The sequence below is a fragment of the Athene noctua genome, chromosome 12 (genome assembly GCF_965140245.1).
Source record: "Athene noctua chromosome 12, bAthNoc1.hap1.1, whole genome shotgun sequence".
Classification (NCBI taxonomy): domain Eukaryota; kingdom Metazoa; phylum Chordata; class Aves; order Strigiformes; family Strigidae; genus Athene; species Athene noctua.
Genome location: NC_134048.1, coordinates 5,066,113 through 5,093,313, shown reverse-complemented (window position 1 = coordinate 5,093,313; position 27,201 = coordinate 5,066,113). Strand labels below are relative to the sequence as shown.

Sequence of the window (27,201 nt, the reverse complement as noted above, 5' to 3'; positions counted from 1 at the left end):
TCATAAATCCTATCTAAGTGCCAGGGTAAGAGGTATTTATTGGTCAATTGTAAAAATTCAGGGAGAAGATTGGATGAAGAACACACTGGAAAGATTGAAGCATAGGGATGTCTTGAGGCAGATTCCCTTTTAGTTTTAAGTGCTTTCTGTTTTAGTGATTTCCTCTAGCTTTTGGGTTTTCTTTCAGATCTCTGGTAATAAAAAGGTTGTTTCCTAGAGAGTTTATAACTCAAAGTTTAGTGGTTTGGACCCATAGTTCAAGTGTGTCTCTGGGCCTGTCCCCAAGGGTCTATAAGTTTGCAAGCATTGCAGGCTGTGTTATGATGTGTGGTAGAAGTTTCTGTCTAAGTAACAGTTTTCAGTAATAAATTCCATTGTAGGATCTCTTGACCCTTGTGATGAAGCCAGTGATTATGCCCCTAGAAAAAAGGCAAGATTTGCTTGTTCAGTGGATTGTAACAAAAATTAGTATCCCCTTTTCCTAGACTGGCATGCATGTTATTTCCTTTTCCATCTGTCTTGCTGTTCTTGAGAGTGGTCCAGCTTGGTCAGATTAAGTTTGTACATCATGGCCTGTATTCTGTCTTGAGAGTGGTGAGTAGTGGATCTGACAAGAGGACAGCAGTAATAAGGGAGGTGTATAGTTTTACCTACCCAAAATATCCCCCAAGTGCTAGCAGCTGCAGCTCAGATGCTTCCAGAGCTGGTGTTGCTTACTGCATTTAATGGCTCTTGATGGGCTTTTCACAAATGAATCTCTACAGTTTCCTTCTGAACCCTTATAAACTTCCAGCATCCATAATCTTTGTTAGCAAGGAGTTCTCCTGCTTAAATAGAATGACCTTCTGCCTGTTCTGTTGGATGTTTCCTCCATCTCATTAAGGAAAAGACCCTGAACAGTTATTCCTTGCTCATCCTTTTCTATGCCACTTACATTGTTTCAGATCCATATCATGTAGGAGGCTTCGGTCTTACTTTCCCCAGAATGAAATGTCCTAGTTTTATTAGGTGCTTGCTATGAATAACATATTCAACACTGCCTCTGAGCTTTGGCTATGCCTTCATTATCAAACAGCACGGTGGATTAGGATGAGGTTTGTAGAGTGAATTAGGACTTGATGCCTGTGCTATCTGCATTTCATAGAAGTTTGCATCAGCCAGTTTTAGCCTAGTCCTGTGGACTGGGTGCTAGTCAGCATTTGGTGTGGTAGTGGCTGTCTCCCTGTTTAGATTGACTCAGAGGATCCGGCTCATGTGGCCCAAGAAGGCTCCCAGATGAGAATCGCAATGTGTGAAGCGGCAGTGACTGGGAGATGAGTGTCAAAAGAGCGCTTCTGAGCCAAAATGCTGGTGTAGACATTCCACAACCTCCTGTGCCTTGTCTGGATCTTTAGATTCCCTTTGAGATTTGGGGATGAGAAGTGCATCTGCCGTTCAGGATTCAGGCAGTGTCATGGTATCTTTTGTGCTTTAGTCCTGTACTAACAATGCCTAACACTTGGTTTGCATTCTGATAGCTGCTGAGCACCGAGGTGCCATCTTGATGAAACGGCTGCCATCAAGATTGAGCTTCTGAGTCATACTGTAGGAGTCTGTTTCTGTGAACGTTAAGTTAAATGGTCTTTCCCTTGTGCATCACTTGTTACCTGTGTCCACTGAACTTCATCTGCCATTTTATTACCCAGCCTCTTGGTTTACAAGCAATGTTCCTTAAAATGCTGCCTGTTCATCCCTTAATTGCAGCATCTGATTCTTTCTCTTTCCTCTCATCTTCTACTTTGCCTGGGGAGAGCTGGGTTCCATTATGGCTTTTGCTTACTTCTCAATTCCAACAGAAAGTAGTTTCACTTTTTAAACTTGCATTGCAGATCCCTTCTGGATTGAAATAGCAGACATAAATGTCTATGTGTTTGATTTTTTTTATTACTTGGTGTAAGCTTAATTCTCACTAGTGCTGAATGGCAGAACAAGAATGGGAAGGCCTAAAAAAAATCATTATTGATTATAACTAGTGTTGTAAAAGTCTTGGATCTGGGATCAACTGCCTGGAATGCAATGAATTGACCACATCAGTTGTAGCTAAGTTTATAATGTAACTAATTGATGGCAAGATCCAGATCTTTGTGTGATCTGTTGTAGTCTGGCATTCTTTGTGTGTATTTTATTAATTAAATGAAAAAAATTTCAAAGCATATTTGAGTTTAGTTGGACATCAATACCAGACTAGGCAGGGAAAGAGGACAGAACAAAGTGTCGAATGATGTTCAGGATTAATAGTACAACAATGAAGAAGTTAGTAAGAAAGCTAGGATCCTGAGTGCAGCAATATAACAAAATACAACAGAAATGGTCTTTTGCGTCTAACTCCATAATCTTTTGTGGGTAGACATTGATCGGTTGCAGTTTGCTCCAAATAAAAAGTATGAAGCAGAATATTTTTTTGACACTCCTACCAATTTATCCCAGTGTTGCCTTTGCACTAGCAGCTGTTGTGATGCCTCTCCCAGTGTAGACAGCAGGTACAATTCTTGTCAATGTTTTTGCTTTTCTGTGCTGTACTAGTCAACTCTGCCTCAAATTCATATGTGTCGTTTGCATTGCAGTTACATTATCTAAAGTGCTTAAAGTTGAATGCATAAAAAAAGAATAGTGGGCTGATAGAGCTGAAATATTTCTGCATTTCTGAGAAGCTGGTATGTAGAATGGAGAGGTAAGAAAATGTGTCTGCAGACACAAAACCCCACAAACCTTAAGTCGTGACAGAGTATGTGCTCAGTGCTGTAACTTTCCATAGGTGTTATTAGTGCAGAACTTGGGCAGCTTGCCTTGGTTTTAGCTGCTGTGTTAAATATGGTAAACATAGGAACTTGTGGGTTTTGAGGTTGTGGTTTTGAAGTTGAGGTTTAGCAGGTTAGAAAGTGCAGGCCATCCACAGGAAAATTCTGGTGAAGTTTTCAGTCTGCTCTCAGTTTGACTGCATTGCTCTTGCAGAAAGACATCACCTATTCAATTGACATGTAAGGCTGGAAATAAAAACTTCCTTCAGCTTTTGACAGTCGTTTTTTATTGCTTGATGCAAGTGCCCTGAGGGATGGGGACAGTTCGGCTTCTTTCCATAAGCACTGTTTTAGAGCCATTCAGCAGCAGTGATCAGAGGTGTCCAGTTCTATTTAGTATGCATGGAAATGTGTGGAGAGCTCTCATTTTAAGTCTATTCTGTACCCCATCAATTTCTAATGCATATAGCTACCCTTTCATACACACACCCCAGTAGCTCGGACATGTACTAGCATAAACTTTGTCAGAAATTCTAGTTTGGCTAGTGTGGAATGTGAACCCAGAGCCCCATTGTGTGCAACATGCTCTTGTACAATAAAATCCCTTGTTACTACATTTGGAAATGATAAATCATGTTACATAAAGTAGCTTGACAGGTCCTATTTCAATGGGAATTTTAATGCTTTCATATTAACATTCTGACTGTGTCCTTGACTGTCTGGATTGTATTAGAGGTGCTTGGCAGCAAATGGAGAAAAACCATAGGGGGGCTGGTTTCAGAGCAGGCATTCCAGCCACAGATTATTTCAGCCGATTCCCCCCCGCCCTTAGTTTCCATCTTCTGTTTAACCTCGAGGGATTGAGTGCCATAGCTGGGTGTGTTTTGGGGTGGGGATTGTATTTCTTTTAATGTTAGATTTTAATCTAATTTAGAGTTATGTAGCACAACTTGAAGGTAAGTGAGGTGGTTTAACCCCAGGTTGCTGTACTACACTCACTGCCTAGTAGGAAGGAATTCTTGCATGCTGGCCAGTGTGGTTTGGCTCTCAGGATATCTGAAGTAGGTCTCAACACTTCTGGTTTTACGTTTGGTAGTCTCATAACTTGCTAAATGCTTGTTTTGCACCCTGTTTCTGTGTTTAGTGTGCTTATGGAAATGTCCTACTCCAAACAAGTATGGCTTCCTCAATCCTAATTACACTGTTTTGCTTTTCTTCCCTAAGCTTCTTTGGGCATCTCTGATGCTTGAAAATGAATGGGCAAGGAAATGCCTAGCTTATCTATTCAATATATTTCGGGAGAAATAACTTTGTCTTCAGAACTACCAGCAAAGGGGGTATTTTTACTCCTGACACACTTGTGATTTACAGAATGGAGATGTGTTTTCATTATGAATGTGCCTGTTAATAATGTCGATCCACAGCTTTATTCCCATTAAGGATCAAAGCTTGGAAAGGAACGGGTGAGATTTCATGACTGTAAAACTATATTTGAAAGGGCTCTTGCATAGCCCTTTTAACGAAAGCAACTGTTTCTGTGGAAATAGATGTGAATTAAAATGGCAGACTGATCTATATTTATGATAAAGATGCTGATAAAAATTCTGCCTTGAGATAATCTACACTTTCTTTTTTAATATTGTTTCTGTCAGTTTAGGATGCTTGAATGCTCACGTGATGGATGTGGTTTGAAAGCCTGGATAGATTTTCCTGTCATGGACTTTGCTGTTGAGTAGAGAGAGCTGTGCTGTTATGCTGGGCACTAATTTCCATAGACATTATCAGTTTGACAAAGATGCTGCTTTTGAAAACAAAAGATTTCTGATGTGATACGGGGTTTTAAGTTTAATGCTTACAGGCTGACATAGAGTAAATAGTTCAGCATACCTGGAGTGAAGTCTGATGAAGATGATGAGAATTTCCCGCTGCATCAGTCACGCATTTCTGGGCCACAGAAACAAGCTTCCAGGTTGCTTACCCAACATTATCCTAGTTTGGAACTTAGCATGGGGTATGTTTACAGATGACATTCTGGGAACTCTTATTTCTTAGGTGGTAATACAAGGATCTACAAAATAAATGGAAGCCAGCAGAGCTTTAACAGCCTTGTGAGCTTTGGGTTCTAAAGTTCTTCAGAGCTCCCCGTCATCCTAGTGGATGGTCTGAGCTCATCCAGATGCAGATGTGGAATTGCTGGTTTAGCGATCCCACACAACTGCTGCGATGAGGGTGCTCAGCCTCGGAGGGGAGGGAAGGCAGCACATCTGGGCTCCAGTTGTTTGTCATGGCTAGTGGTAAGTGTCAGTGCAGCCAGACTCTGCTGAGGCTACCAATTCATTTATGCAAGTGGCACAATTTGAAAGTCTTGAATGCTTTTCAGATCCAAGGCAGTGTTTGTGCTGTGCAGTGAGAATTCAGTTCTTAAAGAGGCATATGGCTGGTTTAATACCTACTTAAAGAAACCCAACAATTGCATGTGTGGCAATGAAGGCTTCCATCCTATCCAATCAATCCTTCCTCTCCTCCCCCACCCCTTTAGGTTTGTATTGATAAAACATCTACTTTTCCTTTCTTGTTAAACATACGCCTATCTGCTAAGTTAACACATATCTAATACCTTCTAATATAACATTATAAATCCAGACCCTTCTTAATCTAATGTTGATCAAATAACATTTAAGATTGGTGGAAAGAAGACCTGAAATAAGACGTACACACTCATTTGTGATATGGCAGTTGGCATTTAGAAGCATTTTACTTTTGTTGAGCTATAAACAATTTTACATAAATATGCTATAATGCTATGCATGGCTTCTGCTTTAAAATTCTGTGTTTTGTGACTTAATTTGAATTCTACCATTTTGTAGGAAAATAGTTGAACTCTATCTGCCTGTGTAAGATTAAATATATAGTCACCCCTAATGAAGCTCCATTTGCTGATACTTGAGTACTCTCTCAAAGCCAGAATCGAGGAGTATAGATGGAATAGAGGATGTAAGTTTGCACAGTGTCTACTGATCTGTGGATAAACACTCTTTTAGCCTCCAGCAGGATCATGCTCTCAGTGTGCAGAAGTATTATACACACAACTGGGCTTCTGAATTTCTCTTGTGGTAGGAAAGGGATGATGGGATTATTACAAAGTTGGAACGGTACAATTCTTGCATTACAACAAAATACTTGCATCTCAAGTCCTGGACTTCCCCTTTTTTCTTTAGCCTTGATTTGATACAAACTCAGAGTTCCTATCTTTCTGCAAATTGGGCTGAAGTGAGAGAATGAGGACAGTCTCTGTGTACACATGTCCCTGTTACTGTCTGGTACCACTTATATCCTCTCCAGTGATATGCAAAACCTGTTGTACTGGGTTTGTGGGCTGGTTTGTTTATTTTTTTCTTTCCAATATATCTTCACCTTTTTTATAGATCCTGAAGCAAGCAGTAGAGGTCTTGATGGGAACCTAGAATTTCTATTTTAGATGTGGTGCTTAATATCTATACTGTGCTCTTTGCTTAAAGTGTTTTATCCTGTGTAAAAAAAACCTGATGTTCTGTAATGCTCGTAATGTGTCCTGGAGCTTTAGACCTACTTTGTCCCAGAAAGTCAACTGAATCAATACAGAATAATTAGCATTTGTGGCTTATCCAAGTACTGGCAGCCCTCTTGAATGTAAATAGAGGCAGAAGAGTGACTTAATCCTTCTCATGTCTGAGGAAAGGATGAGAGTTAAGCTGTATCTTGGAAAGCTGTTGAAATAGAGGAGAAAATTTTGGCTTCCTGCTGGTCTGCACAGGGACATGTTTATTTACCAGGAGGGGCAGGAGTTAGAAGCAAGTGAGCACAGGAGAAGCACAGCAGAGGCAGCTTGTATATGCCGGGGTTAAACACCTGCTCAGAGCTGTTTGAAAAGACTTATTTAGTGACTTTGGAGACTCATATACTCAAAAATTATTCTTGCTGAATTGGCACTCTTGGAGTGGTTTCTTTACAGCAACAAACCTATGGGCTCTCAGGACAAGAACTTCCTTGCAAAGGGGTGCTAAAAGATACATTTTCCTCAGCACCAATTAAAGTTTTCCCTGGGCATCAAGCATAAGGGGAAAGCCAGAACATTTGCAAAATTAGCAGCAGTCAGTGAAAAGGCAAAGTCGCATGGTTCTGAGCTTGCTTTCACAAATAGCTATGCCTTTCATAAACTGAGTGCGTTTTTCACTAATGTCTGAATGCAAATGCTGCCTGATGTGCAGCCGTTCATGGATTATTGACTCATACTGCTTATATGTTAACCTCTGACTGTCAAGAGAAAAAATGTTTTTTGCTGTTCACTGGGTGCTCTACTGCTGCCATATGTGGCCAGAAAGAAAAAAGCTTCTCAGTTCAGAATCTCTTCTGTGTGCCTGAGGTGCTGTCATCTGTGGTTTACTGAATATGATAACTTGAATTGACATTATCAGTTACTTTATGAAACCTGCGGAAAGAACTTGGAAAATGAAGCCTGGTGGCTCTTGGGGGGAAGAGGGGGGAAGCTTTGAAAAATAAAAGGTTCTTGGTTTAGAAACTGTTGAACTTTGTAGGTATGGTGTCTTGAGAGCTAACTCTGTGGAGCAAAGGAAACACGGGTGATGTGGGAGTGTGCAGTGGAATAACTGGAGAGAGATGAGGTACGGTTCTTGCAAAGAACTTAGTCTTGGTGGTTGCAGGCTGATTTGCTAGCTCTGCTCGGCTAGGGTATTGAGGCAGCAGGCAGGTGCCCTTGGTGGGGGGTTCTCTGGCTACCTGGTCCTTTCTGCTTCTTGCCTGCTCCAGATTTTCCTTCTAGCTTGCTTATCTGCTGCATTTCTGTGAATCTGTTTTGATCTCATATTGAAAAGGTGGGCTCCTTAACACGAAGGCAATAAAGTACTTTTTAAAAAAGATTGTATTTTTGGACTAAGGTTCCTACCTACAAGCAAGGCAGAGGCACTTTTTTCTTTTCTTTTTTTTTTTTAAACATAATGACAGATTAAGATTTGTCCATGAAGTGTGAGGGGCAGTTTGGGGGACTCAGGACATTTACTATATTAAACTATTCAAGACTTGAAGTAATTCTGATACTGTTAAATTTTTTTGATGTTGTTTTGGTGTATGAATGTAGTTGCATAGTTTCACTCAAAATTAAAAGAAATGAACACAGAAATACTCAGGAATTCTGGAGATCCTGAAATGTCTTCCTGTGGCTTCTTTGAGACACCACTCATTGTGACTGAGATGTACCTGTATTTTGCAGTTTCTCTTCTTTCCTGATACCAACTTGTGATCATTTGTATTGACAAGTTTCAGGTTTATTCTGGATGTTAATTAGCAACATTGGTGTATGATGCTTTTAAAAGATTGTTTCCTGAGTAGAAAGATAACCCTGGGACTTCTTTGTAGCACACATGTATCGCATGTTGGAAGGTCTTGATGGATGTTTTTCCTTTTCAAGCTTCCCAGCAGTTGAATGACAGCTATGAATGTCAGTGGTGACCCAAGTCATATACCTCCATTTACATGCTTTCCCCACTTTTTTTACCTAATACTGTGCATTGCTTTTAAGTATGCATTAATTTTATTCAAAACAACTAAACCCCAGCAATTAATTCTACTTGTGTAGAGGTTGAGCATCTGGCTATGTTTTATTGTCCAGGTGGCTTCTGTGGCTTCAATTTCATTTCCCTTTTTTCAAAGGGTTCATGCATGTATCTTTCCCACCGCACCAGTCAGCTTCTTGGACTTTATAGGAAAAAAAATTGTAATGTGTGTCTTGTTTGCTCTTCCCTGCTTGTCTTTGAACTCCTTCTTTGAGGACTGTCTTTATTGAGTCATTTTGGGGGAAGAAGGTGACATGAGAGCTCTGATGTCAAGTACAAAATAAGACTGTAGCTATATCATTTGATACTGTTCCCCTTAAATGCCAAACTGTGAATTTCCTTAGAGGCAGAATGAGTTTTTGGGCACTTCTCCAGAAGTCAGAGAGTCCCAATTCTAGAGGTCACTGGACTGAAAAAAGCCAAAGAAACGAGAAGTTAAGGCAGAGAAATAACTGAAATCTTTAAAAAAGAAAAAAGTTGAAAGCCCTTCTGTCTTGCACCTGAGCATTTGATTCTCTTGGAGATAATGGCCTACAAGATGGTTGTGTTTCTTCCTGCAGGATCTTTTAATTGACAAAGGCAGGGTCTTCACAAACTTAAAAGTTTATGTTCTTGTGTTGAGAGTTGTGTTGAAGCAGTCTTGGCTCTCTTGTCGCTGTGGATAAGGTTACTGCCCGGGCTCACCTGGGTGTGGCGGTCTCCTGCTCATCTCCCACTTCTGTTGTCACACACAGCTCTTCTCACCCTGAAAGGCTGCTCCTGTATATGCAGATGCTGTGGGACTCTGCTGTGGGAACTGTGACTAAAATGAAGGAGGAGATCCTATGAGGAATATGTGTGTAGAGAAAAAAGTAGTAATTAGGAATCAAATCTTCATGTTCTGATACTCCCCCATACGTTATCATGAAGACTTATTCATAGAGAATGTAAAACTGGCTTTTTGGTGACAGGCGCTGAAATCTCCAGACTTCCTCTAAATTTTTATCCTCAGTCAGTTTTGTAGTGCTATGGAAACATCTATTCCCTGCCCCAATCATTGGTACTCAGCTGGAGTCTAGGAAATCTTTTTGAAAGAGCAGGACTGTATCAAGTACAGAGGGAGCTCTTATTCCCTGGGAGTGTTCCTGGTGTCATTTCCAGTAGATAATTTATTTTATGCATTTTATAAACTTGCTCTATGACACAGGTTATATTATCCCCTCCTGGAGCAGTGCCTATGTAAAGGGAAGGGTGCTTACAGTACTAGATGGCAGTGAAGTGTATTTTCAGTTAAAGCTTATTTCTTGGTGTAAAACTGAATTTAACCAGCTGGATTTTTCAGATCACTGTCAGCTTAAGTACATTCAATTTCCCTGTTTTTTTCTGTGCCAGATTGTATGGTTCTGTACATTAATTCTGTTTGTTTTGAATAGCTGCTGCTTTATCATCTATCTAATGCTAATTTAAGTCATCTATCTAATGATTTCTTTACAAGTAGAGGCAGATACAACAAAAATGCGAAATATCTCTGCATCCCTTGGCTCTCTGATTTGCTTTACTTCTTTTTTTCTGAACACTTACTGTAGGTGATGCTACCTTCCCGCTCCACCTCAGATGTGCTGACTGTTCCTAAATGGTTTATTTCCTTTGACATTAGTTTTCTTTTGAAGAAGGGCAGCCACTTTGTATGTGTCAGGCTTGTGCTGGAATTTTAAATACTTTAATGCATTCTCATTATCTGCAAGGGTGGCTGGCTAATTAGTTAGCTTAGTAAATAATGGCTTGATAGTGTGTCTGTAAAGGATGACGTTATGCGTGCCACATTTTCAGTACCTTTTTAATCCTGCACAGTTCCTCTGAGTCACTCGCTTTAGGTAAATAGAGGTGATGTGAATAAGGTTGCTGGCTTTCTTAAACTGCAACCAGTGGTGTCAACCTTGAGGTCAGCAAGAGCATTTTTGTTTCAAGCAATTTTGTGTTCTGTGTAGGCAAGTGAAGTTACCAAGATGCACGTGTGGGACGAAGAGGAGATAATTCTGCTTTCTGGTACTGGTAAGGCTAGAGGTGCACAGTAGCCAGCCCCTTGACAGTTAGCTTTTGATGCTGTTTCCAGTTTTAAATACCTTCTGCTTCCTGTCGAAGGCAACTTCACATCTAGGGTTTTTTTGTTATGTTGCAGGTTAAGGCTGCTGAATCCCTTCCTACAGGAAATACTTAAAAATCTGTCACAAACTAAAGCTATTTATATTTCTAGTAATGAATAAAGGATACATAAATTCTAGCTTTGAATGTCTTATGACTGTATTGGTAGGATTGTTTTATTATCTGTTTCTCTGAGCTGTCTTGCCAGGAGTAAGGTGGCTTTATTCCCAGATTTATAATGCATTCTCTTCCTCTTGGAAAGGGCATATGCTGTCTTGGCTCACTCTTTTTAATTTGAGTTTTGCAGGGGTCTGTGTTGTTCCAATTTTAGTTGTTCTATTTCTAAAGCCTTTCACATGCATGTAAAATATGATAAAAACTAAAATATTTCAAGGCTCTTACAATTACTGCGGGTGTAAACTTTAGTCTGTTTTTTGTATTTCTGGATATATCTATTAGTCCATGTAACTTGCAAAGGAAAACTTGAGATACTCTTTAGATAAGGTTACTAATTAACATCAAAATGAAGAATCAAGCCTGTTAATTCAGCTCTACAGTAGCGGATTACTCACCAGCCCCAGCAGCTGTCTTGTGGCTCCTGCAGAAGCGTTTTGTCCCTCCAGTTTGGTATTCTGAGAGGTTCCCCCATCCATCCTGCTACTCCCATCTACCCAGCCATACTGAAAGTGAGATGAATTGACCTGTAGCCAAGCTTAACTAGTCGTCATTCAACAAAATTGCTTGTGAGGAAACAGCTGTATGTATTGACAAAATATTGTGCTGCCCTCCTTGAGCTTCTCAGTTGTTATTCACGAGTAGCCTGGATTAGGCCTCACCTGGTTGCACAGCAGTTGGGGGTGTTCCAGCATTGTTTTTGCTGGCATGCTGCATGAAGAAACACAGGTTTAAAATAGAGCTATTATCGGTAATTCTGCTACATCTCTAAGGTCTGTGTAGACCCATGTTGTAAGGCTGCAGAGGCTGTTTGTTGCAGCCTGGTGCTGTCTTGCTGCTTTTCCATTGCATGTTTTCTTCTGCTGGGTTGGGTGGGAGCTGGGGCTCGGGGTTGTGGTCCAGGATGGCCCAGGAGGAGGCACTTGCCTCGTCAGCCCTTGTGCTGCAGAGGCACAGCTGGCCATAGCAGAGCAGATGACCTGGGTGGCTGGACTCCTGGGCCTCAGCTCTGGCACCTAGGTACCCTGCCAGCTGGCGGTGGGGAGGGAAGAGAAGTACAAGCTTGCAAACTCCTGAAGGAATAGGATGCTAGACCCACTGCAGAACAACCTCTTTACATTTGGAGTTGTGTAAAATAAGAGCCTAGACACTCTTCTACCTCCCATCTGCTGGCTAGGCATGAACTGCCATCTCAGAAGTCTCTGGGGAGGGAGTGTGCTGCTTGAAGGGTGGGTGGGGACCTGGCAAACATAACCAGATGCAAGTTAGAACCCTTCAGCCTGGCTGTTGGGGTTCAACTAGAAAACATGTTCAAGGTAACAAGAAACATAAACCTACATTTTTCAAAAGATTTCAGGTATGTTTGCTTTGTGTATGCTGGGTCCAACTCTGGCTTGTAGAGTCCTAACTTTGCCCCAGCATCATGATTTAATGGAAACAAGAAAACTCAGTTCAATGAAAACTCAGTTTTAGTGTATGATGGATTATTGCCAATTTCAGTTTTCTTTTGAGCTCTTAAGGAAAAGATGCATGTTGCTGCAGCATGATTTTCTTGGCACCGTGGCACTTTCCTACCATTACTTATCTGTACGAATAGATATTTTCGCCTCAGTGGTAGAAATGTGTTGTAGATGTGTGTGCTCTGTATCCTGAAACCTATGCTGTATTCTTAGATATAAGAATAAGCCTTAAGAGAACACTGGTAGCTCCATTACCTGATAGTAATACAGAAGTAGTACAAAATGTTTGAGAATTTGTTGTTTTCCAGACTAGATAGACATCTCTTCATCCCCTCCCATTCTCCTTCACAGCACTGGTGAAAATTATATACTTTGTACTGTTGCAATACCACTTTTTCCCCTCAAGAAATAATACATTCATAGCACTAGACAGTAATCTTAAAGGTTTGTTTCACCATTGCTTAAAAGAGAATTTGCTTGGTTGCTCTTGCCTGTGAAGATATTTGAATGGAGTTGCTGGTTGTCCCTGCAGCTGGAGCACAAGGGCTGTGTAGGTGGATGGATGGATGGATGGGTGTATACACAAGTTAGTACTGGGTTCCCGCCTGAGCTGGGGCTGAAATTTATCGCTTCAATATGGTCAAGATTCAGTTGTCCTCAATATGTGAAATGCTTACGAACCAGCCCCTGTGCCTGCTAACCAGACCCACCAGTTTCTGCTGCTCCCAGTATTGCCCTTGAGTGGGAATTCTGGAGCAAGTTATAGGGATTAGGAACAGGTTTTAGCCTGGAGAAGTCCTGAAGATTTTGGTCAGCTGCCATTAAAGTTAAAAGATGTTATGAAATTTGGAAGAAGACTAACTTGTGTGTTCTTCTGATTTTCCTTTTTTGTTAAGGAACAGACTCTGTAAGAGTGAAGTTGCAAATTATAGCTTTCATATGAGGAAATAAGACTTTTGGAGGTGTTTTTTTATATTAATGAAGAGACTTGGAAATATGTTACTAATTTGAAATATCTGTTTCAAAGGCAGTGGAATGCTTTTGATAACATACTGGTAAAACAGGCCTTTCCTGATTATAACTGCATTACATAAAAAAAAAAACCCAAACCAAACCACTTGTCAAAATAGAAATAAGGCTGTTTAATGGCCTTGGTAGAAACTGTTTTAATCATCACAAAGGTCCTCTTCTGCTCAGAATGGGTGTGGGTTGCTGTTTTTTTTTTTTCCTCGCTCAGATCACTGAAACCTTGTTCATGTTCTTTATCATATTTTTCACCTTGTCTCTGTGTGCAATCTGCATCAAGTCTGTGGACTTGTCATTTAGCCCCAATCCTGTCAGTAGTTTAAAACATTTCTCTTGCATAAGCAAATGTAGGGAACAGTATAAACTAATTATTTAAAAAAAACCAAAACCAACTATAACCCCAGGATAAAAGTTAGTAATATTTTTAGCATAGTCTATCCATTAAAATTGGTTTATGGCAACTGAGCAATACTTAAACTAGCTGGAGGTTTAGACACTAGGTAATACCTGAAGTACCAGACAGATGGGCTGCAGCTGGTAATGGGTAAAAAGCTCAGAAGGCGGCAGTTAAAAAGTAGTAGGCAAACAATTTTAACAGATGCAGGTTAGGGTAGAGATGATATGGTCAGATAACATTAAGTAGTTGGTTAACATAGTAACAGAGAAGTCTGGTACTAAGATAATATCTGTATCCTTGAAACTGTCTTTTTGCAGAGAATCCCATCTGCGGAGTCCCAAACCCTTCTTGAAACTGAATTTTTAGAAGTTTTTCTGTGTTCCATAGGTAAACTTCTCCATTAGTGTTTTTTCCGAGATTTACTTTTGATACACGTTGTTTCAGGTGTATTTACTGTCACATCTCTATTGTATTATTTTTTATTCATTGCACATGTGTACATAATTAATGTGGTAGAGGAGTGGGGTGGTTGGGTTGTTTTGTTGTTTATGTAACCTCATCTTAGTGTTTTCCCTGTATTTTTATGGTTCCCAGTGGGTGTCTGATGGTCGGTGAGTACACACTAACTGTTATTGTTAACTGTTACAGGTTGAAGTCAGGTCTTGCAGTGAACAGAATGTGTTGCAATGTAGCTAGGTTTGCATAAACAATTGAAACTGTTTTTCACAGTTAGTGATGACTTACTGATTTGCCTGATGAAGATTACTATTTTTGAATAAATGGTCAGTAAAAGTAAGTGTTGGAAAGTTCCTATCTTGATGATGCAGCTTTACTATGGTAGATTCAAATGATTGAGTGCCCACTAAGAAGAAGAAAGCAGCCTGCAGTCTAGTAGCATCAGCTCATTTGAATGTAGTATAAAACTTTTTCATGTGTCTCTGGACACTCTCATTGGCATGCTTTGTCAAGTTAATTGTTGTCCATAGACAGTTGTAGATATGAAGGGGTAATATCCCTGAAATTTATCTGTGTGGTACACTGGAGTTGTTCTCCACTTTGTCAGTACTTTGATTTGTTTGCCATGTTTTATGGTGTGCTGTCAGACAGCTGTTAGTCACAGGAGGGTCCTGGAGTAGTCTTGAGCTGTGTTTGAGGAGGGTGCTAAGCGCTATCACATTCCAGGTCTCCGTGTAACGTTACTGCTTTTGTGCAAGCGCTTTTTGCACCAGGAACTTGCTGTGTGTCAGGTGGTCTTTGCTGTCCTGGTCCCTGCTGGTAAAGGTACATCTCTGCCGTACGGGAGCAAGAGCTTTGAATTCATTCCATAAACACTTCTCAGATTTGGAACAAAGTGGTGTTTTTTCCAAGTTTCGGATTTGTCAACAAATGCTTATATTGCTGACAAATCCCAGACTTGAAGTGGAAGAGACATTGCAATGTCGCAAGCAGTTCCCAGCAGTTCAAGGTAGATTGAGGTTGCATGCATAGTCTGTAAAATCTGAAATGCCTTAGTTCTGATTTCATCTGTATGTTATGTGATGGACGACATGGGTGATTAATTATTTTAACTATGGGTAGCAGGTGTCCCTCATCCAAAGGACTAACATATTTTAGCTGATCTAGATACTTACTCTACGCTTACAGGCAGAGGGTAATACCTGGCAGAAGCTCATTACACATGGGACGTTGAGCATGCTACTCTGTCATTTCAGTAAAGGATGTACAGACATCTCCTAAAAGTTAACTGTCACTATGGTCTATATCAACTTGTCAGTTACGTTATTTTTGTTTTTCTCAGGGGCAGTGTCATGTTAGAGATGTAGTACCTGCTAAAGTTTACTGTATTTTTTTTTCTGTAGTTCAACCTAATCAAATGTCTAACCTTAGCGTTTTTTGAAGTTTCTGGTGTCTTAGGACTGGATGCTAATTGCAGGCAAAAGGCATCTGTCATGTAGTCAAAGCTCTCTTATTTCCAAGTTCCACAGCTGCCATGGTGCTAATAGATGTCCCAGAGCTAAACTGGTCATCCATAGAGAAGAATATAAACTAGAAATGGCTTTCTCTTGCTGCCTGCCTTGTGGCTGTTAAATTCTTGAAGGCCTGAACCCTAGAAATATGCACTTGACACCTATAGAGCTTCCAGCTGTCATTAGGAGTTACCAAAGTTGGCTGCCTGTGCTATGGGTCTGCCTGGCAGTGGTCTGCTGTTCCTTGAGGTGCTGAGCTAGGTGTCTGTCCTACCTGGAAGCAGCAACACAGCTATTTCCATCTTCAAGATTATCTGGAAAGACTGAGGAGTAATTCCTTAACCTTTAAATTATTAAACCAGAATTTCAAGCATGGAATTAATCCTAAATCTCTGTAGACCTTGGTACAACAGATGTTGCTGTTTTTTTGGGGATGGCATGCTTTAGGGCTAGACTTGATCAAGAAGTAGTTCCATGTCTTTACTGAAGCATGTTGTCTTATCCTGAGGACAACATAGATGATGCTTTAATATCTCTTGCTCTTTAAATGAGAGGTATGTGGTTAGACCTGGGAACTTGCAGAATGGACAGCTGTGTGGTTTTCCCAACTTAGTAGTTTGTTCCTGGCTCGCATCTGTTGATAGGTGTGTGCTGAGGTTCCTGTCTGGGCTGGGGATGAAATTTATCACTTCATGTGGACCTTCTGGGTCAGGTGAGTCAGCTTGGGTAGCTAAAATTTGACTTACCTAAAGCAAAGAGTGTTAACAAATCTTCTAAAAGTGTCTGTGATGCAGGGGAATGCCTATTTGCTAACTGTTGTGTAGTGCCTTTAGAGATGGAAACTCCCTGGTAGTCTGCATCCCTGTCCCCTTTCCCATGTTGTCACTGCTAACAGATTGTGTCATTATTAGCTTTACTAAGAGCTCTATTAATTTTACAGGTTTTTTTCTTCTCTGAAAGATTAAAAACTTAAGGTGGTATCAGGGTTGAAGCAGTTTATTTGAGGGCAGATACTGATAGTCCTGGCTAACAGCACATGGCTTTTGAGGTAGAGGTTCTGGATACGTAATGGATTATTTAGGAGTTAGTTAAACAGAAGAGAGCAGATGCATCCTAATAAGAATACTTGCTGTAGGGTTGAACATGACTCTGTGTTAACACTCTTCTCGATATTTTTAGATCTTTGCAACCATGTAAGTAAAACTACTTTTTGCATTAAGCTTTTCTGTAGTGTTTTGTACATTTCATAAAGCATATTTCAAGAATTTTTATAGCTATACAGTTGAGAGGTATCTTGGAAGGACCTTTCTACTTGGAATGCATTTCCTGTATCTAGTGCTGTCTCTAATCTCATGCGGTCTTGCAAAACCCGTTCTACCTATTAAATATGCAGTAAAGCTGTTCTGTTTGGTAGAAGATTGTGTGTTTAAACAGCAGAAGTCCTTGCTCCTGTATTTTAAGATTAAAAATTCAGCTGTAACATTACTTTCAGATTCAGAGCCATTGGAATGGATTTTTCAGATTTATTCTCCTGATTATAATACAGAAAATTAATTGCTTTTGACTGTAAAGAATTATGACCCATTCATTATTTAAGAACCTTCTTGATGGATGAACTTTTTTCATGAAAAGTCTTGAAGTGGAAAAAGGCTGCTTTTTTTAAACTGGTATAGAACATAATGCACCTGTATCTTAAGGAGTGAGGATTGGTGGAAAAGAAAAATAGCACTTTGTCTAGTTTGCTAGAGTATTCAATATACAAGTAGTAGAGCCTGCTGGGAGGAACCAGGGATAAGTACTTCAACAGCATTTAAAATAAATACTGTTTTAATTTAAAAGGAAGATTTATTAGTTTCTTAAAATATCCTGGTAATAGAGAAAACCACGTTTTGTTTTGTGTGTATATTGGAAGTATTTGTGTTACATACTGGGGAGAAGATCCAGTATTTCACTCAAGATATATTCTCCTCTGGTCACTGTTTGGCTTCTAGCTGCTGTTTCTTATGTTGCCAGTTCAGAAGGTCTCAAATTATTTTTGTATGTATTTAAGTCTTTGGTCTTGTCCTTTTAACAGACTAAGAAAGTAAAATTTCTTAGATCTTGTTGATTAAAATCAGAAAAACTAAAATAATTCTTTGGTTACCTCTTAGCCCAGAAATGTTTGCTGAATGCCCTTAGTAGCCAAACCTTTTTAGCTCATGCATTGCAGAAATAAACATGAAATTTTGTTAATGAGGCAATTGTAGTAATTTTTTTTTTTCATAGAATACTTTGGGTTGGAAGAGACCATTAAAGGTTACCTAGTTCAACCCCCTGAGCAGGGGCATCTTCAGCTAGATCAGGTTGCTCAGAGTCCCGTTCAACCTGACCTTGAATGTTTCCAGGGATGGGGCATCTACCACCTCTCTGGGCAACCTGTGCCAGTGTCTCACCACCCACACCATAAACTTTTTCCAAAATAACTCCCAGAGCACATGGTTCCTGGTGTCAGATATGACAGACAGAGCTTTAATTCATTTTAGTACAGTTGTTTCCCTAGTATCTTCATGGTAATGAAATTGTTGATTAGATAATAATGATTTCATAAAGTTTTCCTTAAAGAACAGATTACAGTAAATATTAACACTGGGATTTTATGGTGAACGAACACTTGCACTGAGTCCTGTCCCTTAGGCTGTACACTCACCGGAGGAGGGAGTCAGTGCTTCCCAGATGTGCTGCAATTTTCAGTTCATTTGTCCTCTCTGGTCAGGTTCTCAAATCTCAATGTTTTTGCTGTTGCCTTAACACATTCTACATTTCAAAGCAAGTTGCTAGTGATGTTGACATTTCCTTGTTACTAATTGGATTTAAAGGTTTTGCATAGTATATTCAGAATACTGTTTTTTCTCCTATGTATCTTACTGTGAAAACAACTGGTTTTGCATTTGAGATGCTTTTTTAATCTTAAAATAAGTCTCTTTGAGAGTTTAATAGATTTATCACGTGCTGAAGTATTAGAAGGATTTGAGAGGCAGTTAGCCAACTGACATTTAAAATCCTTGAGAACTTGTTCCAGCCAAACCTTTTGCAAAAACGTAAATGCAGCTAAGGCTTAGTTACTAAAATTATTTTAGCTGGCAGTTCAGTACATGTAATCTTCTTGGAACATCCTGAAACTTGTTCTTTTGTTCAGCTGTTGTATCAAAGCATTTGGGTTGTGGCCGTGAACTTGTCACTTCTCTAAATCAGAAATCTTTCCCATGTTATTGAAGCACCATGATTTTGAAAGTTACATTCACTGCAGTAGCCCATATAAAGAACTCTTCTTGTACAGGGAATGTGTTTCTGACACTTTCTAGATGACTGTTAATTCAGAGCTGAAGTGATGTCTTGCTAGTTTGACATCTCTAAATGATACAGATGGCTTGCCCTTGCTGAATTCTTGGCAAGGTGGTCCTGTTGGAAACACCACACTCCTGACTGGCACCCTGACCAAATGGTGGCCGTGATGGTCTACCAGGCGACCCAGTGTGAACACCCAGGGTTAGAGCCAGGTCCAAGCAGCCTCTGCCGGGTTGTGCTGGGGCTCATGCCAGCGCACTGGAGAAAATGCTACTGCCTGTGCTAGTTCTGATGCAGGTACTTGCAGGACTTCAGTCTCAAGGGTTAAGAGTTTGGCTTTGCTTTGGTTTTTGCATTCTCATCCTGCTTATCCAAACAATTTTTGCTATCCAAGAGACACATTGTTTGAGAAGAACCCATACAGACCAAATGGACCCAAACCTGAATTGTCTGCTTTGGATAGTGGATGTAGACTGGTCTTTACGTATTGTGAAGGAATGAGCTTTTGACACCTCTGTTTGAAAAGGGAGGAAGAAAGAGGCAAATTCAGTTTTACAGTATTCACAATTTTAATAACAAAATTTTTCTGTACACTGCACTTCGTTTTACTCCATTACTTACACCCCCTCCCACCAGAAGTTGGCTCTTTAAACATAATTTAAATACAATGCATCTAGGACTGTTTTTAATCTCTGGTTGCTAAACTGGTAGAATAGTTCACTTGCTAATGTTTTCATTAGTAAAAAGAAAAATGGGATAGGTTTTGTATGGATTTTTTTACAGAGGAAGGGTTGAAGGGTACCAGGTGTAGCTTTCCAGTGCTTGTACACCAGAGGTGTATGTTTTGCCCTGTCTGAGGCTGATTATATCCATGAAAGCTTCTGTTACTTTTCCCTAGACACCTCTCAAAAGGTTTTTATACAAGATATGAAATGAATTTCCAGCTGACTCTGAAAATGATCTTTAAGCATCCTACTAGTGTGATGGATTAAAAACCAAAGCCTGACACCAGTTTTAGCATATGGGACTTTTCGCAATGGAGAAAGGTGTGGGGAGGGAGGAGCTGCTACTGTGTTGTAACTGCCTTTGGTTTTTGTGGTTTCCTTGCTTGTTCCTTTTTTTTGTGGGGAGGAGGAATACTGTATTTCTCTCTGAACTTTTAATTTTTATGGAAAACTTCATAAGAAAGATGAAATTCAGCTTCTGGGTAAGTTTCATACGTCTGAACAGATGGATTTTGATAGCTACGCAGATAACAAAATTAAATCAACTTTATTTTCATTAAAGTAGTACAGAAATTAACTTAGACACATTAAAAAAGTGTGTAGTGCAGATTTCTGGTTTAAAGCCACTGGATAGTTCTGATTTTACATGTTAGCAATAGGCCACTGTCTTCTAAGAGGGGTAATGGGACATAAGATGAGATTCTTAGATTTGCATGCGAGCTATAGGCTTATCGCTGAAAAATCAGATAATTTCTGCCTGGGGGAAAAACAAACAAAAACAAACATTGATACAGCAGCATTAATTATGTTTCCATCTGATAGGAAATGGGAATTTTGTGCAGAGGAACACTTCAGCTGGAGACTAAACGCTAACCCATTTTAGTAACTTTCAGTTGTGTGCATTGAAACGATGATCTAATACAGAGCGACTAACGAGAGGAGAACTGAAAGCATTAATTCAGACCTGTTCCAGTATGATGACTCAAAAATTGAACTTGTACTGCTAGGTTTGTGTTTCACTGACGCGAGGGTGAGGAGGAGAAAACCTGGCTGGAGATCGGTGAGGCTGGAGGAGATCTTTGGATGGGATGAGGATCTCAAGAGCAGTAGAAAAAAATTTTCATTTCTGAAAGGCCCTGAACACTTGCATGAGGCTGTGTTCAAGGTGGTAAAGCACCTAAGTAACTCTTTAGCATCTGTAGAAACTGAGGCTGTGCAACAGAGATGATATTTGGGGAGAGCGAGTTAACAACCTCTTGTTATCATCCAGTGCACATACTGAAATATGATTAATTTAAACCAAATCATCATGGTTCTTGTTCCATAAACAAAAAAAATCGGAGACTGTCAAGTAACGCAATTATTACAATATCCTCCTTGCCTGGAAGAGTCACAAGCAACTGAGAATGGAAAATAGTAACATTTAAAAAAAAAAAAACCCACGGAAAAAAAACCACCAAAAGCCAGCAAAATAAAAAACCCTCAAAAATTAACAGCCTCTTGTTGTGTCCTTGTGTAGAGCAACGGCTTTGCCTGTCATTACTGTCTCTCCTAAGGGAATTCAAGTTGACTTCACTGCTAGTGTTTGACATTCTGTGAGTTTTATGATACCTGTTACCCTAAATGTAATGTTTGCAGAATTGCTTTGCTTACGCTTGGAACCTGGCAACAAATGGTTTTGGAAATGGCAGACATAAACCACGGCATTTGGGAGATTGGCTGCATATTAGTTTGTAGTACAGAGAGTCAAAGTAAAATTGAACAGTACTGTGCTAGGCTGTGTCTGCTGGCCTCCTGCTTTGCTGTCCACAAGCCAAGGCAGCGCTGCGGAACCAGTGGAAACACAGGATGCTGGTGGGGGGGAGAAGTTGGGTGCCTGGGTGTGTTTGCTTTGAGATGCTGGAACAGTGCTTTAATGCTTGAAAAATTGGTATGAATGGCTGGGACGGAGAAGAGAATTAAATCCAGCATTGCTGGATCACCTGTCTTTACTCTTCTTGGGCATAATTACAAGATAATAAAGATGGAGTAGGTTTCTGTGCAGAACTGGGGTGTTGGGAAAGCACCTGCTTCGGAGGAACCTCAGCGCTTCAGTCAAGTGGCCACTTGTTACTACGTGGCTGACTGACGTGGTACCTTTTGAACTGTCTTACAGCAAGGGCTTGTGCTGGGCATGGAGGAGGAAGGTGGAATTCCTTCTTGCAAATGCAGCTGAGGACACCCGAGTTCAGTATTGACATCTGATGGTTGATGGTAGTGTAGCCAGATTATTTGGCTGCCAGTATAATTAATGAGTTCAGTTATAACTTTGTCTGTGCTGGTACCCTACAGCTGTACATGGAACTCATCCCAAAAATGTCTGCTTTCCAGTTCCCCCCAGTGCAGACCATCATGTCATTTAATGTGAGGTAAGGGAGGTGCACAGGCAGGGGCAGGTTGCTGCTGAGACAGTGATGCACGCACACCTGCCCAGAGCAGAGCAGAAGCCTGGATGTAAGGGAAGAACTGTGAGCACTTGCTTTGGTAAGGAATGGAGCAAGTCTTTCTACAAGCTGCTGAATACCCTTGGACACCAGTACACTTCTGTATTTATCGGGTTAGGTCTGGCCTTCTGGCTCACGTGGGATTTAATCATACAGAATACTTGCTCTTTGTCCACCTGCACCGCAGGATTTATTGTCTTCAGTTAAAAGCAGTAATTGATTTCCTAGAATAGGTGTAAATCAGCTCATTGTAGTATAAACAGTTAATAGGGTTCAAATGTATCTACAGAAAACCATTAGGCTTCACTGAATCTCTTCCATTAAATACAGAGTCACAGGAAGTAAACAAAATATTTGTTTTATAAGGGCACTGTATGTAAAAGTAAAATGATGCAAATTAATATCTTCAAAACCAGTAATTGAAAAATTTTTATGTAAAATCTTAACAGAAGTCACACTTATCTTGCTATAATTGCCTTGGACGAATTCATTTCACAATAAAACATCAAACTGTTGTATAATTGCACCCTAAATACCTCACTAAGTGGTAATACAGATATATAAAAGCAGAGTGAAATAGCAAACAGATTTTTATGCAGTGATTTTTCTGTTTAAAAAGTTTGCAGAATAGTTTAGTACAACACAATTAGCATACTGTAATTACTGATTTGTTCAAGGTATGTCAACACTGAGGAATTTCTTCATCGGTATGTGCTGGTAATTGTTTAACACTGCAGCATTGGACACAACACACTTTTTTTTTAGTTATACATACATGTGTATATATATATATAAAAAATTTTCCATCCCTCTGGTCCTTTTAGCTTTGGTTAGAATGTTTACAATATTTGAGCAGTTGACTTAAAAATAATGTAATCCTTTGCAGACCCACCCCCACCCCCCTGCCCCTGTGGCATCTGAGTACCACCATCACTGCATAGATCTGCAAATATTTACATATAATTTCATAATATAGTATAAATAGCAATATGGTACTTCTGGCTAAAGAAATCAAATTACTCCTTAAGAATGAGGTGCTTGTGTGTATATATATTTATATATGATTTTTTAAAACGGCTTACTAGTTTAGATTCTGTCCCATATCAGGTAAGAAACATTTTTCAGTGAACTATTCTATAAACTAATTATATTATCCTAACTTATCAGAAGGTATGTTTGTTTTTTGGTGTGGTTTTGTTTGTTTTTTTTTTTTTTAAATCTGGTAATTTACCTTGAATTTTGGAAGAGGAGGACAAGTGAGAGCTTATATTGCAGGGGCTAATTCTGTCTCCAGAGAAACCAGTGGAGTTAGTGCATGAAAATAGCTTCCAAGCGAGAGGAAGCCTCATCTGGGGGGGGGGGCAGCGGGGGGACAAAGAGAGGCTTCTTCCTTCCTTCCTCCTTCTCTTTAACCTCACAGTTGATATTTACTTTTAATTAAGAAAAACTTGCATTAAGGGTATTTACACATGAAAAGGTGTTGAAATGCTGTTTGTTCATAGCCGTAAGTAATTAGCCTGAATTCATGAAAAGCATCAAGTCAAACCAGAGAGCCGATAATAATTGAACACACTTAATATTTAGAATCGATCCCGTCATAGTGAGCCTTCCTAAATAAGCTACGCTGCCTACTTTGTAAGCGCCTGGAGAGTCGTCCGGCTAATTTGTGATCATCCTGCTAATTTGTGACGGTGTGAACTGCTCCGTTCTGTATCTGTTGTGAGCTTTCGCAAGGTCCATTTAAGCAAGCCAAACTGTGAATATGCAGATAGGAGAGCCGTATTTAAAATAAATTCACTGGTCCCCAGTGCACTTAAATCCCCACCCGGACCTTTGCTGCTCTTTTTGTTTGTTTGTTTCCCCTCCCCTTTTTTTTCTGGAGTGAAATTATCAGAGGAGGAAAATTTTCCTCCACGGCTGCCTTTAAAGTGAACAGAGCCAGCTGGAGTGCTTGGGATCCTACAGCTGCAGTGGAACAAATGGAGCGTATGTCCCCCCCGCAGATCTCTGTACAGATATCCAGTATCCTTCCCCTCGGACTGTCTTCATTAGAAAAAGTAGAATATGGAGACTTGGGTATAAATGTTTACACACAGTCATATAATTACATAACATGAAACATTTTACATAGTTTGAGGTGAGCATCTTTTTAGACTTTTAAACATTAGGAGTGCAAGTTTAATGTAGTCATTGCTTCTTTAACACTGAAAATATTATGGATTTATTTTTTAAAAAACTTAAAAATACTGCACCACTCCATAAACAATGTTTCCATTAAGTAGCTTGGAAAATTAGGCTTTATGTCAACATTTGTAAAAATTAGAATCTGATGTAGGTCCCCTACAATTTTAAAATAGGTTACTTATCTGATTTAATTTTTGATGACATGTAGGTATTATACTTCACATTCTTTATACGGCAGCTGCTGACATTTGCACTGTCCGTAGCCATTAATGATGATGAAGGGTCCTTCGTGGGTGGGTTCATATTCGTTATAGGGTCCTTGGTCTGACATATTTGCCATATGCAGTCGTGTTTGGGATCGGAGCTGCCTGTGGTTTTGAATCATTGAGCACTGCCTAATTCTTCTTAATGTGGGAGGGCAGCACTTCCTGGAGATGAACACTATAAAAATGATAAAAAAGAAAGAAAACAATAAAGCCATTGTTCCTGTAATTACCCTCTGAGTGAAGATGGCATTGTTTGGCTCGGGGAAATGTTCTTCGGTGGTAACGACCATGCCTGCCGTGGTTGGAATCTCTTTGTCTCCCATATGGAAATGAGAAGAGCTTATTCTTTTCGTGTACTCGGTAGTCGGAGCTGTGTACGTCGTAGCCACGGGTGTAACAACAGTTGATAAATTCCAGCAAAGCTGAAAACCATACACTGCATCCAGAATATCCTCTCCCTGGGTGTGGTCGGGGCTGTGGCAGAGGATGGAGTGCTCCCACCGACCTTGGAAGCCACTCAACCATGTGGCCAAGGCGCAGATCTTTGGGCTGCATTCCCACAGATTGCCGGAGAGGCCCACGGTGGTGAGGGATGTCAGTGAACTTAGAATCTTGGAATCCAGAGTGGTGAGCTTGTTGTTATCCATTAGGAGGGTTTTAAGGTTAGGCATAGTTTCAAAGACGGTTAGGTCGATGGCTTTGATGTCGTTTCCAGTCAAATCGAGCTTTTCTAAGGTGCCCCAGGTCCACTCCATCCCACATGTCAAGTTGCTAATTTTGTTCCACTGCAAGAAGAGCGTGTGCAGGCTGCTCAGCCGGAGGAAGTGAGCAAAATTAATCTTTGTCAGCTGGTTGTGCTCTAGGTGAAGCTCCCTCAGCTTGATTAATCCCGCAAATCCGTTGCGAGCCAAACTTCGCAAGCGGTTTGTGCTCAAATCCAGGAACTCCAGGCTACGACAGTCCCAGAACAGGCGGACCGGGATGGTCCGCAGGGAGTTGGATCGCAAGTGCAAGGTCTGTAGCTTGCGAAGGCCGTAGAAGAGCTCGGGGTGCAGAGAGGATAACTGATTAAAAGAGAGGTCCAAATTCTGCAGGTTAAGCAGCTGGCTAAAAGTTGTGTTTGGCAAATGAAAGATTTTGTTGGAACTTAAGACTAATTCCTTAAGTTTATACAGTCCTTGAAAAGAATCTTCTCTGACTGTTGCAATTTGATTATGATCTAAGTGAAGCCAAGTAAGTTGACTGAAGCTTGCAAATTGATCCCTTTCAAGTTCAGAAATATAATTGTGCCTCAGTGACAAACCTAGCGAGCCCTTTTCAGTGGTGTTTGGCACTGAGTGAAACCCCTGAGAGTCACAGTAAAAGAGCAGCTTCTCACAGCGACATTTTGGTGGACAAGCCATGCCCAAGGCAGGCAGCATTTTTAAAACCATACTCATTGCATATAGTGCTGCCAGCATACGAGCCCCTAATGGCCACTTGAAATGTAAGCCTGCAGAATATAATTTAGGAAAACAACAAGATAGGATAGCCTTATCAGTACACTTTGAATATCACGATGGAAGATTTCACTGCAGATAACATTGCCATGCATTTCCAACAAGCTAATTCTAAATGCAAGAAACAACTTACTACGAAACACAGAATACTTGGATATTACACTTAGGATGAGTCTTTATCTCTATTACGGAGGATTACAGTGTCACAATCGGAAAACATTTTTTTCATAAGGTTCAGTGCAGAAAAATGTGCTTTAGCACCTAACTGCTCCTTTAAAGCATAGCCAGCCATTCATTATACAAGGTATATAGAAATGCAGGAACTTACCCATTCTTTTGAGTACATTGGAGGTTGCATTCAGTCGTAGTTTTAGACTCAACGCGGTGAGTCTGTAAAAGGCTCTAATGTAAGATAGCCTCTGAATAATTTACTGGGTTTAGTGTCCTTTGATATTAGTGCAAAACTGAATCCACGATGCTCTCTTGGAATATTCCTTTTGAAATCACTGGCTTGATCTCCTCTGACAGGTCTGCAATTTTTAAATCAATGCTTAATACAAGTTTTCGTCCTCTGTGGCTGCTCAGCTGTTTAATTGAAGCTCACGTTTTCTTTTTCCGCAGCTGTGGCTTCCTTTAGTCCTAACTTGTTGATGGCAGATGGGTGGCTTATTGCTGAGAGAAGCTCCTGTAGTAGCATGAGTGCATTTACTGAAAAGCTTTTCAGGGAAGCGGTACAAGAATGGATTTGCTTATGCGCTGCGACCACACAGGGCTGTATATAGGCTGACGTCACCTGGTGACGTTCCTTTTGTTTGGGTTTTCCAGAAGCTTTGCTGTTTTAAAGCATTGTGGTGCATACTGTGATCATGTTAAAGACCACTGATGGGGGGGGCTGGGGGGGATCTACGGTAGGAGTCCTTCGTCCCCACAATACAAGGAATAGGAAAGACTTGCACCACCCCGCTCCCCCCCTCCTACATCTGTGCTGGCTGTATTCAGCTGGCTTTAAAAGCAGCACAGAGCTGTGGTTGGAAGTGCCTTAGTGCTAGCTGCTGCCGGTTTTCTGTTAAATGTTGCTGCATGAAAGGAACTTTTAGATGCAAAGTATGCACAGTTTGAATAGAGGATGCTGGTTAGCACAAGCTTTTCGAAGAGGTGAGAGGGATTTGGCAGCTTAAAGCTACGTGTA

The 27,201-nt window shown here is 40.3% G+C and overlaps 2 protein-coding genes across 4 annotated transcripts in view; one reads left to right on the top strand and one right to left on the bottom strand.

The window, feature by feature from the left end:
• The window catches only part of CTNNA1 (catenin alpha 1), a 117,887-nt gene that overhangs the window by 34,291 nt on the left and 56,395 nt on the right, over positions 1 to 27,201 (top strand). The gene's annotated exons all lie outside the window — the stretch shown is intronic.
• LRRTM2 (leucine rich repeat transmembrane neuronal 2) lies at positions 19,455 to 26,741 on the bottom strand. Of its 3 annotated transcripts, none has more exons than XM_074916514.1 (2): positions 26,341 to 26,741; positions 19,455 to 26,005 (listed from the first exon to the last, which is right to left on the bottom strand). In XM_074916514.1, the coding sequence occupies exons 1-2, from the start codon at positions 26,342 to 26,344 to the stop codon at positions 24,459 to 24,461; spliced, it is 1,551 nt and encodes a 516-aa protein (XP_074772615.1). In that variant the 5' UTR covers positions 26,345 to 26,741; the 3' UTR covers positions 19,455 to 24,458. The 3 variants fall into 3 exon arrangements, with proteins under 3 accessions (XP_074772615.1, XP_074772616.1, XP_074772617.1); XM_074916515.1 differs by having other exon boundaries at positions 19,455 to 25,577; XM_074916516.1 differs by having other exon boundaries at positions 19,455 to 25,556.